This window comes from Carassius gibelio, chromosome A13 (genome assembly GCF_023724105.1).
Source record: "Carassius gibelio isolate Cgi1373 ecotype wild population from Czech Republic chromosome A13, carGib1.2-hapl.c, whole genome shotgun sequence".
NCBI classification, from domain to species: domain Eukaryota; kingdom Metazoa; phylum Chordata; class Actinopteri; order Cypriniformes; family Cyprinidae; genus Carassius; species Carassius gibelio.
This window is the reverse complement of record NC_068383.1, coordinates 6,717,665-6,732,617: the sequence shown is the minus strand read 5'-3', so window position 1 is coordinate 6,732,617 and position 14,953 is coordinate 6,717,665. Positions and strand designations below refer to the sequence as shown.

General features: G+C 36.5%; 1 protein-coding gene across 2 annotated transcripts in view; it reads left to right on the top strand.

Annotated features, from left to right (window-relative positions):
* LOC128025990 (collagen alpha-1(XIX) chain) overlaps positions 1 to 14,953 on the top strand; it is a 132,684-nt gene that overhangs the window by 111,852 nt on the left and 5,879 nt on the right. For both annotated transcript variants that reach the window (XM_052612643.1, XM_052612642.1), the window contains 7 exons: positions 184 to 228; positions 327 to 389; positions 5,012 to 5,047; positions 7,425 to 7,469; positions 7,907 to 8,050; positions 11,438 to 11,504; positions 12,598 to 12,732. In XM_052612643.1, coding sequence (XP_052468603.1) covers positions 184 to 228; positions 327 to 389; positions 5,012 to 5,047; positions 7,425 to 7,469; positions 7,907 to 8,050; positions 11,438 to 11,504; positions 12,598 to 12,732 — 535 coding nt within the window. The remainder of the gene's footprint in view (positions 1 to 183; positions 229 to 326; positions 390 to 5,011; positions 5,048 to 7,424; positions 7,470 to 7,906; positions 8,051 to 11,437; positions 11,505 to 12,597; positions 12,733 to 14,953) is intronic.

Here is a 14,953-nt window from a genome sequence, read left to right as displayed (position 1 = left end):
GAGTTGGATAAGCATATTTAATTCAGCAGTTCACGTGGTATTTTGGTATGGTATGGTTTAGTGACATATGAATTTTTAGATAAAAGTAGTGGATGTTTTAGCCATGTTTCCAGCCTTCAGGTGGTTTAGATGGACATCAGGTTTGAGGTCTAACTCTCTTCTTCCTTTTCCTGTAACTGATAGGGAAAGCCTGGTCTGCGTGGTGAGTCAGGGATCCCTGGAGAGCCGGTGAGATTTGCTTTGTTGCTTGTTAGCAGCTGTCAATCATACAGCAGGTTTTGGCAACTGGATAATGTGAGACTGACGGTGTCCCACTTTCCACACAGGGAGAACGAGGGCCTGTGGGAGAGACTGGCTTCCCTGGACCTGAAGGGCCTCCTGGATTCCCTGTAAGCATTTGTAGCATTCACTACACCTGTAATCTGCAGTGTACAGTAATGAACACCTGCCTGTAGTCTAAAGCATGTGTTTTCAATCCTCTTTATGATAGGACCCCCAAATATCATAATCCTCTTGTGAAGAACATATTAAAATATAAATGCTTTTGTATATTTTCATTACCCTGTTACCCAGTTAAAAATGTATTTTATAGAGAGAGAGAGACAGAGAGAGAGTAAATAGAATAAACCTATATGCACATTGTTGTTAAAATATATTCTGGAAATGTATTTAGTTATTTATTGTTTTAAGAACAACAACAACATATATATATATATATATATATATATATATATATATATATATATATATATATATATATATATATATATATATATATATATATATATATAGAAAGAGAGAGAGAGAGAGAAACAACACTCATATTAATAATATAATAATGTGTGTGTGTGTGTGTGTGTGTGTGTATATATATATATATATATATATATATATATATATATATATATATATATATATATAAAACAACAACACTCATAATAATGGAAATATAATAGTGTGTGTATTTGTATATATACACTCACCGGCCACTTCATTAGGTACACCTGTTGAATTGCTCATTAACATAAATTGCTAATCAGCCAATCACATGGCAGCAACTCCATGCATTTAGTCATCTAGATGTGGTGAAGACGACTTGCTGAAGTTCAAACCGAGCGTCAGAATGGGAAAGAAAGGTGATTTAAGTGACTTTGAACGTGGAATGGTTTTCGGTCCAAAAATAGAAAATATTCAGTAAACGATAGTTGTGTGGATGAAAATGCCTTTTTGATGTCAGAGGTCAGAGGAGAATTGGCAGAATGGTTAGAGATGATATAAAGGCAACAGTAACTCAAATAACCGCTCCTTACAACCAAGGTATGCAGAATACCATCTCTGAATGCACAACACGTTGAACCCTGAAGCAGATGTGCTAGAGCAGAAGAAGAACACACCGTGTGATGCTCCTATCAGCTAAGAACAGGAAACAGAGGCTGAAAGTGACAGTCCAGATCTCAATGAGATGACAGTCCAGATCTCAATAGAGCAGCTTTGGGATGGGGTGGAACAGGAGATTTGCATCATGGATGTGCAACCGACAAATCTGCATTAACTGTGTGATGCTATCATGTCAATATGGACCAAAAACTCAGAAGAATGTTTCCAACACCTTCTTGAATCTATACCATGAAAAATTAAGGCAGTTCTGAAAACAAGGGGGATCCAACCCGGTACTAGCAAGGTATACCTAATAAAGTGGCCAGTTAGTGTGTATGTATGTGTGTATATATATATATATATATATATATATATATATATATATATAGAGAGAGAGAGAGAGAGAGAGAGAGAGAGAGAGAGAGAGAGAGAGAGAGAGAGAGAGAGAGAGAGAGAGAGAAAACCTGAAGAGAATTAAACTATGGAATTTTTAGTCAGAAACTGAAGCTGTCAATGTAATAGTGTAATTGCAATTTTTTTTTCAATAATTGCTCATATTTTCTGTGGATCTCTTTGTGGGCCCTGGGGGGTCACTGGATCTACCTGTTCTATTTATGCTGCACCTGGCTTTGATCTGCACCCTCTATAATACCATTTGGTTCTCATTTGTTTCTTTCCTCTGTTCTCAAATCTTTGATATTATAACAGATTGATCCATGGTTTGATCCATCCTTGAATTGCAGACCAGACTGATTAATTAACTGATTAGTCTGCTGATTGATTCACAGTCTGACTCGCTGTGGATTCAGAGTTTCTTACACATTCTGTTGTTATTTTTTTTCCCTCTGATTCTTGATTTCTGTTCACTGGCCTATAGCTTGAGTCAGAGGGCCCTATTTTAACGATCTGAAACGCAAGTGTCAAAGCGCGAAGCGCAATTTAGTTTGTGGGCGGGTCTCGGCGCTGTTGCTATTTTCCCGGCGGGATAAATGGCTCTTGCGCCCGGCGCAAATCTAAAATGGGTTGGTCTGAAGCAGCTTCATTATTCATAGGTGTGGTTTGGGCGTAACGTGAAATAAACCAATCAGAGCGTCATCCAACATTCCCTTTAAAAGCAGGTGCGCAAGTTCCATTATGGATTGCTATTATTATGGCGTATTTACCAGGCGCACGCCAGGAGCGGTTCACAGCCGAGGAGACTGATGTTCTTGTAAGAGCAGTGAAAGACAGAGAAGTTGTGTTGTATGGGGATGGGAGAAACCCACCCAAAATAGCGTCGGTTAAACAGGCGTGGGAGGAAATAGCCACAATTGTTTCATCGATTTTTTTTCCTGGTTCTTGACGGACAAACCAATTTGTCAGATGTCCTTATATACATATATGACCTCAAACATGTCTGATCCTTAATTACTACAATTAGCCTCAATAATTTGTAAGCTAGATTTATGCCTATTTTTTCACATCTTCGTGTCTACGCTATACACTATGGTCAAGCATGCGCCCTTAAAATAGCATAATGAACAACGCGCAACGCGCCACTGACTTTAGACTAGGTTTTTTCTGGTCAGTGGCGCAATTGTTTAATGGAACAGCAAAATAGCACCAGGGATTGTTTGCGCCGGAACACGCCTCCTTTTTTGCGCTGAACCGCCCAGGGAGCGCAAGTTCATTCACTAGTTTAGCGACGTGCTTCTGTGGAGGGAAAAGTGCGCTTTGCGCAGGTGCAAAATAGGAATGACACATGCGTCGGTGTACAAAGTCAATTGCGCTGGGTGCAAGATAGGGCCCAGAGTCTGGGCTGTTTCTAATTAGAGATCCCAAAATGCTAAACAAATCACTGTTAACAAACTTACAGATACACTACAAAACAGGAACTATACAGGATTAGATTGGCTGAATTACTCTGATTGACACAAATTTGGTGTGATATAGCAGCATAAAGCAGAGCTCTGTGTCAGATTGTTCTCTTCAAACCACAGTGACAGTTTTTGCCTGTAATATCTCACTTCATAGCACAGAGTAATCTCCTCATATTCTTCTCTGTGCTGTGGTGTTGAACCCGGCTGATGTGTGCTGTGGTAATGAGTGCAGTCACTGAGGTAAATGCTTGATTGGCTGTCTCAGTGACGGAGTACTGCCGCTGTACAGGTCTCATATAATTGCTTTGTTATTCGTACAGCAGTAATGCCTTCAGCTACTTCCTTGAATACACAGAATTTCCTGGAGGAATTCCTGTTTCTTCCAGGTGATATTTTGTGATTTATTACTAGTTTATCCAGCTTGAGTCCTAATTGTTCTCACTTAACATTTGTGGAACAATATGCGCTAAACTAACTAGTGAAAGTGAAGTGACATTCAGCCAAGTATGGTGACCCATACTCAGAATTTGTGCTCTGCATTTAACCCATCCGAAATGCACACACACAGAGCAGTGAACACACACACACACACTGTGAGCACACACCCGGAGCAGTGGGCAGCCATTTATGCTGCGGCGCCCGGGGAGCAGTTGGGGGTTCGATGCCTTGCTCAAGGGCACCTAAGTCGTGGTATTGAAGTGGTATTGAAGGTGGAGAGAGAACTGTACATGCACTCCCCCCACCCACAATTCCGTCCGGCCCGAGACTAGAACCCACAACCCTTCGATTGGGAGTCCAACCCTCTAACCATTAGGCCACGACTTCACTACAAGTACAGACTAGACTACATCAAAGTGCATGTAGTATTTGCATCACATTTTACTTTTGTAATGTGATGTTTACTAGCACCAAGAAGTGTGTGTACTGTAGTAGACACACTTAAAAATATATGAATGTCATTACAGTTTATAGCAAAATCGCAAAGAAGCTGGCATTTATTTCCAAATAAAACAAGGCATTTCACAAGAATTTGAAAACTTTACATTTTTTAGAGATGGATGGAACGATAAAATCACAGCTTGAATCTCGTCATGGGATTGCGCATAATTCTACTGATTCACACAGTTTCTGCGCTTGTAATGCAGGAAAATCCCACAAACATTTTAACGTAAAAGACGCTCGGGACAAATGACGGAATGTATAATTTGCACATGCTTTTGAGTCTTAACATTTTAAACATTGAAGTGCTCAAAAAAAAAAACCTTTCTGTGAGCTCACACCCAAAGTGCACGCACACACATCTGGGAGTGTGCAACTGGAAAATTGAGTTTTTATTGTTTGATTAATTGTGCGTAAATGGCCCCCTAATAAGACCCACCAAAAGGGGGGGAATTCCACCCATTTTCCAAAACAAAATTTAAGCCTTGAGGATGATGGATGGATAGAATGATGGATGGATGGATGTAAGGATGGATTGATAGAATAATGTATGGATAAATGTATAGATTATCTGATTCTCAACCATTCTGATCTGTTTTTCATATTTACAACATTATATCTCACAACTGCAAAAAAAGTGATAAAAAAAAAATTGCTTCCATTTTTACGTCTGTGAAACTTCTGAAAGAACATTATGAAAGTGGTTTTCTAATAGCATCTCAACATTTCTGCTCATTGGGCTCACTGTGGCTCATCTATTTATAAATGGAAATTATGATCAATGCAGAGTTGCTTTGAATGTGAAGACTGATGAGAATGTTCTGTCTCTTCCACAGGGAAGGCCAGGAAAAGATGGAATTCCAGGCTATACGGTATGTTTGTATACAGTTTATGCATGAGAGAGCTTTGGGTTTAGCTGTACTCTGTGTCTAGTATGATAATGTTAGTAAAATACTTTTACTTTAAGACATGCATCATGTAATAACTTGTGCTCTAATATTTTGCCAGCAAGTTAGGGGATAGGGGTTAGACTCGGATCTGTGCTGGTCTACATTTATCTCTGTCTCACTCGATTTCTTTCTTTCCCAAGCAAATAAAAACCCAACACCAGTAATTATTCTTGGAAAATTTTAAATAATAAGACCACTTACTCCCTGCTATTGCTCTACAGTGTGGATCAAATCCTGCCCATGAGCCATTAAATCATGAATAATGCATGTGATCACTAATTAAATGTCCCTTACAAACAGGGTTTGTAGTTTCGAAAGCCTTGCCACGTCAAACCAATAATGTTTTATTCTCTGATGCCTTGTCACAACAGAACGCATATCTACAGCAGAACTGAACTGTGTAACAAACCGCACTTCTACACTTTACAGCAGTGAGCAGACACATCAGAGAACACACAAACTCACATAGTCCTCCGTCACAGACAGACAAACATGGTAAATACAGCAAACATCTGCAGATCTTAATGAGGTGAGTGAGAACAAACAGAGGATGAGGTGCAGGAGTCAGAAGTCATTACAACAAGGTTACGATGGTTAGCTGGCCCAGTTTGCCTCTAATGGCTGATGTTGTAACTACAACATATGGCTATAATAATCAATGTTATGATTGTTACAATGCTTATTAATATTTTGAATTAGTTAAAAAAAATTATTTATACACATTTCATTCTTATTTTTAGTAATTTTGTTATATGCTTTTTTGTCTTTTTTCAGTTTTATTAATTTTAGTACTTATTTTACTTCAGTTATCTTCTAAGTCAACATTTTTTTATTTCAACTTTTTCAATTCATATTTATTATAGTTAAATAAAACTAAAATCATTTCAAACAAAAATTGTTACTTGAAATAAAAATAAAATATTTTATTTTATCATTTCTCATTTTTGTTTAGTTTTACATAAACTAAAACTAATAAATAAAATAAAAACAAATATAAAAATACAGTCTAATTCAATATATTGACACAAACTGTAACAGTATAGCAATGATGCTTAACACCGTTTCAGTTAAAAACATTTATAGCTAACTTGCATTTTATTGGTTTAGCTTGATTGGCTCAACCAGAACTGAGCAGCCATGAGTCAAGAAGGTTGCTATTAAACCAACGAGGAGTTCACCTTTTCCCACTTTATACCGTCTCTGGATGAGTCAAGGTTCAAATGGGTGCGGATCATCGGGAGGAAGTTCACTGGCTTTATTTTCGCTTTCATTCACGTCACCATCTTCTGAAATAGCACGACTGCGTGTTTGCGGGTGTTGGACCACTCTGAGATTTCCTCTATTTTCTTTTCTTTCCCCCCTCCCTGCTTCTTTCACGGATGGCTGCCTATCTCTTTCAGTGGAGCAACAGTGCCATCTAGCAGGAAGTTTCCCAATCCTCTCCGTTTCATACTTTTCCATCTCTTTATGGCAGGGGCTGAGGGAAACACAATTCAGTGGGCACGGTGATGGCTTTAAACTCTCCTCATCAGGAGTCTGGGAAAAGAGAGGAGGAGAGAGAGTGTTCAACATTGATGGGGGTTTGGATGAAAGCAGATGGTTGAGGATGCTTTCACAAAGTGCCGCCCGCTTTAGAAACGCAGGCTAGATTGCGTTTCTCTTTTGCTCGGCTGCTGTAATCCAGCAAGAGAATTTGATACCGAGATGTTCCCCGAGGAGCTAGTGGGAGCCATGATGCGAGAGAGGAGCTGAGATAGATGGGAAAGTGAGGGGAGAGAGAAATGCAAGAGTGGTTTTGGAGTACAATGAGAGGTGTTTTTCTAGAGAGCCCTCTCAGAGGAGATGAAGAGAGAGGTATAAGAGAAAGAGAGATCCAGAGGTTCATGGCTTTGATGAGTTTGGGGAGGAAATGGTCATTTGTAAATCCTCTGAGCTCTTTCTGTTCTGCTCTCGACTGAATAACTGGAAAAGTTGGGCCATTAAAGCAGCCAAATAATTCCATTGCACTAATGCAGCTTGGGAGCTGCTATGAAAAATAGTGCAATTTAGCCATCTATATGTAGGGGATATATGGAGGGATAACTTCATGGACCAAAAATAAAAAATGTGCCTGGACGTTTGCTAGATCTGACAAATCACCCTTTGGATCCATTCAGGTGGCTCCTCAATGATAAAAATTCAAAAAAATAAAATAAAAATAAAAGATAATAAATTATATTTATATATAATCCAAATATCTAATGTCTATGTCCTGAGATACCTTCATTTCTTGGATTTCTCTCTCTTTGTATTTTCACAGGGAGCCACGGGCAGACCTGGAGACAGAGGTACTAAAGGAGAACGGGTAAGATATTCATATTTTGATTTTAAAAATTACATACAACTTAAAAGGGTCAGTGTGAGTTTTTGTACACCTGTTGTAAGAGGAACATGTTTTCAATTTATAAATATGTTATTGGTGCTTTAAAAATTTTGTTCATTAAATCAAAGTCCCTGTTGTGTAATCAGCATGCAAGAAGCCATTTTGTTGTTGTGACTAGAAAAATATAAAAAGGAAAATGAAGTAGTAAACATATTATTAGACATATCAATAATCAAAAATAAACAAATGTAAAATGCATTGGTCTTTTACCAACTACACTTATCTAACCGCCATGTAGTAGCTTTGATTATTTGCGTGGTGCATTTAATGTAATACAGCCAGAAAGGCTGATGCAGCTCATAATAGCCAGATTGTGTCGTTTATATTCTGGTATTTATATTCCGGCTTTGCCTTTACAGGGAGATCCGGGGATTCCAGGAGAGAGAGGAGTACAGGGAGAAAGAGGCAAGGCTGGAGAAAGAGGGGTCATTGGTCCTCAAGGGCCACCTGGACAGAAAGGAGAACCTGGATCTTTAACAACACCAGGGACCGTCAATCTGTTGGTATGTATATAATCCTACAGTTCCGAGCCATAGAGACGAGTCAGAATATAGAACTTATTAAATCAATGTTCTGAAAGGCTTTCCATCTTCAAGACTTCACCAAACTCACAGAAATATTTGAGGTTGTGTTGGCTTTCTTTAGGCTTGGTTATACTGACACCAACATACATACACTACCATTCAAAAGTCTGGGGTCAATCTTTTTTCTTTTCTTTTTTTATGCTGAATAAAAATATTAATTTCATTCAAAAAAGGACACATTCAGTGGATCAAAATTGACAAATATGTTGTAACATAAATAACTTTATTACTAAAATGGATGTATTTTTTAACTTTCTATTCAAGAATCCTGAAAAAGAGTTTCCACAAAAATACTATTAATAGTAATCATTTAACATTTGAAAATAATGAGCACAAAATAAATCGATTTTTTTTTCTTTTTTTTTTCTGAAGGATCATGTGACACTGAAATGGAATAATAGCTACTGGAAATTCAGCTCTGCCTTCACAGGCATACATTACATTCTCTAATATATTAAAATAGAAAACCTTTAAATTATAAATTATGATAATATTTGACAATATTGCTGTCTTTACAGTGTTTTTGGTCATATGAATGCAGCCTCGGTGATCATAATGTTATTCTTTTAAAAGCATTAAAGAAATCTTACTGGCAACTTAATAATAGTGGCAGTATTAATACTGGGAATTTTAATAATTTCATAAAACCTTATAATGATAATGCATCAAATGCATTTAATTTTCCTGACTATTATTTCATATATTCATGTGTCAGGCTTTAAAGGGTTAAGGAATGATCACACCAGCAGAGATTTACAGCAATAAAGCAACCGGCAATCATCGGTTTGGAATTGATGGTTGAAGTTGATGGTTTGAGTTGATTGTTGAAGTAATTTGAGGCAACATCAGTGATACGTGAGCATATTTTTTTGTGTCAAATAAACAGATTCAGTGTCAAACAGTACACCAATGCCACAGCCTTTCAAATAAACCATAGGGCATTCATCAGCATGAACAGCCACTACAATCAACTGCCACTCGATAACCTCTAGCAATAAAACCACTGTCAACATGAACCCTTTCCAGATTACAGTGACTGCATACTCCTCTGGAGGTGGATCACATCTCTGACCTCAGTAATGATCCAGTTGCTGGCTTTCTACCAATCTGCACCAGCCTCCTGGCCCCCAGCCCGAATCCATAACCGCAGGTCGCCCCACGCTATTCAGAGGGCAGCCGTCATTGATTGCTTTGTTGTGCATAACACATGCGTGAACACTTCAGAATAAATAATTAGTAGCACTGCATAACAATAATTACCCACACGTGTTCACAAACCCCATCAGCCTCTGAAAAGCACAAGCTGCAGCAATGAGCCGCCCGCTGCGAGGCCTGTATCCAACACTCTCGCTCCCAATCAAACATACTCACAACCGTGTCACTCAGGAGGGGACCATTAGAAGTGGATTGTGTGTTTCACAAGGGTGGAGCTTTAAACCACACACAGACAGAAAATGGACAAGGGATAGTTAGCCCAAAAATGAACATTATGTCATCATTTACTAACCTTCAAGTTGTTCCGAGTTTCTTTTGCCTGTCGAATGCAAATGGTGGTATTTTGAAGATTTTTAATAACCAAACAGCATTTATTCTTTCCATACTATGGAAGTGAATGGCTATTATCAACTGTTTAGGTGAACTATTGCTAAATTCCTAAAGGATGACAGTTTTTTATGGATTGAGAGAGATTAAAAGGGATATTTCACCCCAAAATTAAAAAAGAGTCCTGAAGTTATATGCGACCATTCAAAAAAAAATAAATAAATAAATAAATAAATATATATATATATATATATATATATATATATATATATATGTATGTATATATATATATATATGTATATATATATATGTATATGTATATATGTATATATATATATATATATATATATATATATATATATGTATGTATATATATATATATATATATATATATATATATATGTGTGTATATATATATATATATATATATATATATATATATATATATATATATATATATATATATATATATATATATATATATATTAATAATGTTATTCACAAAGTATGCATTAAATTGGTCAAAATTTGTAATGTTACAAAAGAGTTATATTTCAAATAAATGCTCTTCTTTTCAACTATCTATTCATCAAGGAATCCTGAAAGCAGCACAAGTGTTTTCAGCACTGATAATGTTTTTTTGTGCAGCAAATCAGCATATTCGAATGATTTCTGAAGGATCGTGTGATATTGAAGATTGGAGTAATGATGCTGAAAATTCAGCTTTGCTGTCACAGGAATAAATTATGTTTCATGTATATTAAAATAGAAAACAGTTGTTTTAAATAGCAGTAACTTTTTAATAATATTATTGTTTTTGTACTGTATTTTTGAACAAATAAATGCAGGGTCGGTGAACCTAACGTTTGAAAAGTCATTTACAACAGCTTTCTATGCGGAACAGATTAATTTTTGAGACTTGATTTTGTGAACTGGATAAACTCATTCATTGAAATGATACGACTCAAAAGTACTTTATGTCATGAATCAAGCATCACAACTTCCTCAAAGTTTTATGAATGTGCCATGACAAGTGGTCCAGACATGTTTTTGTTTATAGACAGAAAATGATGCTAGACTCACCAAGACTCTTAAAGCAACTATAAGGGCTTCTTATTTCAAGTTTGAATGCATGCAGGCATTCGCTTTCACTTTTCTGTACATTTTGCACTTTGCTGCTACCTAGCAACCTTGTAAAGCCATCCTTCCGTGATACTGTCTGAAAAGCTTTTCATGTGGATGTCAAAGTGGTCTTTGACGCTTGTGTTAGTAGGTATGTTGAAGCCCCGACACAAGTCATGTTATAGGGCTTTAGACTGATAGCTGAATTTCCACACCCTGAATATGCATTAGCCCATTTCCTTTTAACCCTCCACAAGCATTCAGGAGAAGATGCTGTGCATGCAGCCCGAGGCACAGAGCTTCGCAGGAGCCTCTGAGCATCTGACAGAATGGCCTTGAACTGCTAAATGTATCTTTTTGATTGGAAGGAAGAGGTTTGTTTTCCAGCGAGATGTTCTTCAAAAATTCAGGCCTCGTCCTGTGTAGAGCAGTGATCATGAATGGCAAGATACTTTGAGGAGAGATGGTGATTACGCCATTGTGTCATCCATCCCTTTATCTCGGAGAACTCCATTTCTTAGCATGAATAAAACATGAATCGCTGCCATTTTGTAGCTGCACTTTTTAATCTGCAAATCGTGTTGTGCTGATGTTTGTTTCCCCTGTCTGCCTTCTTTTTTCCCCTTTCATTTCTTTTTGCAGGGCGATACAGCTGCCTTGGAGGAAATTAAAACATTCATCCGAAATGAAGTATTGCGTGTATTTGAAGGTACATCTCCTGCCGCTACCGAGGTGTTTTTCTTGTGTCTCCACCAGTAGATGAGGATTTTTTTAGCTTTCAGTTCTTTGTGTTTGTGTGTGTGTGTGTGTGTGTGTGTGTGCTCTTGTTTTTTGTGTCATATCAGGACACAACTCTGTATAATGACATGGGTATGACACAGGTATTACAAGGAGAGGGTGACTTATGAGGACATAACCCATGTCCCCATTTTTCAAAACGCTTATAAATCATACAGAATGAGTTTTTTTGAGAAAGTAAAAGTGCACAAAGTTTCCTGTGAGGGGGTAGGGTTAGGTGTAGGGTTGGTGTAGGGCCGTAGAATTACGCCTATGGGATGTCCTCACTTTTCACAAAAACAAACGTATGTGTGTGTGTGTGTGTGTGTGTGTGTGTGTGTTTGAGACAGGATAAGTTAGGATAAAGTGTTGTGACTTTTAATGTTACCAGCTTGTGTTTTATTGTTCACAACCAGGAGAAAGATTTTATTTTATTATAAAGATATATTTTTCTCCTTATTTTTGTTATTATTATTATTAATAATATTTTTATTATTATTATAATTATTTTAATAAAATTATTTTTATTTTTTACAAATTGAAGGACAAATAGATTTTTTGTTAACTGACTGTTCTATGTTCTGTCTGTTTTATGTTTTTTTTAAGTTATGATATAATACATTATAATACAGATTCTTAATTCTCCTTTTTTTCATATTTTCTTAAGGATATATATATATATATATATATATATATATATATATATATATATATATATATATATATATAAAACAGCTGTCAATATTAACAGTATTGCAAATGAGCTCTTTACCAGAGAAATTGAGGAACAAATTGATTTTTCTTTTTACTGTAACTGTTTAGAGTTTTTAACTTATTTTTCTGTTTTTTATATTATATTTATATTTAAATTTTTATTTATTTACTTTTTATTATATATATATATTTTTTTTTTACAAACTGAGTGACAAATTTAATTTTTTTTTAACTAACAGCTCTGTTCTATGAATTCATAATAATATATTCAATAGTAATGTAATGCGGATTCTTAATTCTGCTTTTTTCAGAGAGGTATTCAGACAGTTACGCCTCACTACAGAAGACACCAGCAGCTATATTAGCTGCGCAGGGTCGACAAGGCCCTCCAGGGCCACCCGGTAATGATGGCTCCCCAGGACCCCCCGGAGAGCCAGGTCCACAAGGTAGGAGCCAAAACCCAAAAGACTGAACATGTTATGGACGTGTTTACACCGCTCCTACAATGGTCTCTGCTCACACAAACACCCAGATGCACAAGACTGGTTTATTTATATGACTCCTCTGTTTCCCCAGTATTAAGCTAAGTTTTTTTTTTCTAAAAGGATTCCATTTTTTTCCCTCTCTCTCTTGGTGGAAAATAGTGTGTTTATGTGTATGTATTTTTAGTTAGATTGACTGTGTCAGTTACTCCTCAGACTGTTGGTTGAATTACACTGAACAGAGCAGGTTGAGGTCATTCTGCTCTTTTGGACGAGTCATGTTTGGAAACTCAAGTTCAAAGTAATCTAGCTCAGAAAACTAGGAAATGAGCAAGACGGTCCAAACTAAAGGCATGCAAAAATGGCTGTTGAATGCGATATTGTGTGTAAGGGGTTCACAGGAATCTAGCTAGCTATGTCAGACAAGAAAGAAAGCAGATAGCTGCGTGACAAAGTGGCATATGGTGCCGAGAGCCTGGCGGGACATATGAAGATGGATGAAGAACCGACCCAGAATAGGAGAATGTAATATCACCCTGGACAGAATTGTGAGAGCAAGAAAGATAAAGAGAAGAGAAGAAGTTAGCAGATGGAAAAAAGCCACGCAATATCTCACTTTGTTGGATTAAGCCCAGCAATAAAACTGAAGGGGAGTGAGAAAATAAGCAACTCTGAACATTCATCAAAGACTGGCAACTAACATACTGCTCCTCTAGCGTTTCTTATCAATTATGACTTGCAGTTCAGTTCTGCTTCTTCCGTCTGAGTTCTTATGAACCCTTAACCAATAGGACATCATGTTTTTCATGCTATAACACTATGTTGTGTACATTTGAACTCTAATAATTGCTGTCCATTCAAAGAAAATGAGTACTTTGAGTAAGTTTGCTTTTATGTTTGGTTGTGGAGATTATTATTATTATTGATATCCAGGTTGTGTTGATGCAGAAAAGCCAGTTTGTATCACTTTGTTGTGTACAATATGTGTGTTGTGTGTCACATTTTACTCTGGATTGTACTTTGGAGACTGCTGGTGAGGAATGTTTTTCTACAGGGACAAATCCAGGGTGAGGAGAAAATTACAACCTCCTGCTAAATCAGAAATTCAGCAGCGTTTATTTATTTATTTTTTTACTTTGTCAATGTTGATATTGATATGGAAGCCCGTTTCCACCACTGAAAAAAAAAAACGTTATTGCAACTTTTTATCTCACAATTATTTTTTTTGCAAATCTGACTTTTTAATCTAAATTGTGTGATATAAACTCACAATTGGGTAAAGTCCAGGTTTTTGTTTTTGGTTGGGGGGGGGGGGGGTGCTGATATATTCTCACAATTGTGAGTTTTTATTTCACAATTCTGACTTTACAACTTGCAATTGCGTGATATATTGCGAAAAGGTCATAATTGCGAGATATAAACACACAATTCTGAAAAAATTCCCCCTCTCTCTTTTGGTGGAATTGGTGTCCGATCTGTGAGTTTATATCTTGCAGTTCTGACTTTATTTCTCAGAATTGCGACTTTACTGTATGTGTATGCAATTCTGACTTTTTAATTCAAGTTTATATTACGCAGTTCTTAAAAAAAAAAAAAAAAAGTCAGAATTGCGAGTTTGTATCATGCAATTATGAGAAAAAAAGTCAGAATTGTGAGATAAATATTTAAAAAAGAAATTACCTTTTTGATTGTTTTATTCAGTTGCAGAAACTGACTTCCATATGTTTATGATAAAGGTTGCAGGTAATATTCCTCATTATTTTGCTCCACTGGAATCTGTCCTCTTTTGGAATCCTCAATGCAAAAATGAATAGTTTATGAAGAAAAATATCTCTATAATCTTGGTTGTTTTACATGCCTGAGTCACATTAATTCCACTCGGGGTGAGTTTTTTTTTTTTTTGCGAGATATATCAAGTTTGATATTGTTTCTTAAATGACTTGTGCACATGAACCACACATGTATGGTTCATGCGATTTGAGAGTCGTATAACATCATAACATCTAAAACTACTTAGGCAACTGTTTTACAAAGCTAAAGTGTAATCAGCCATGCTTTTGTATAACAATTTTTTGCAATAACATTTTTTTCATTTATTTAAAGCTCCTAGGTTGATGAAATCCTCTAACTTGGTTTTATTAAAATGTATCTAATTATTTTTTAAGTTGTACTTTCCTGCATGCAA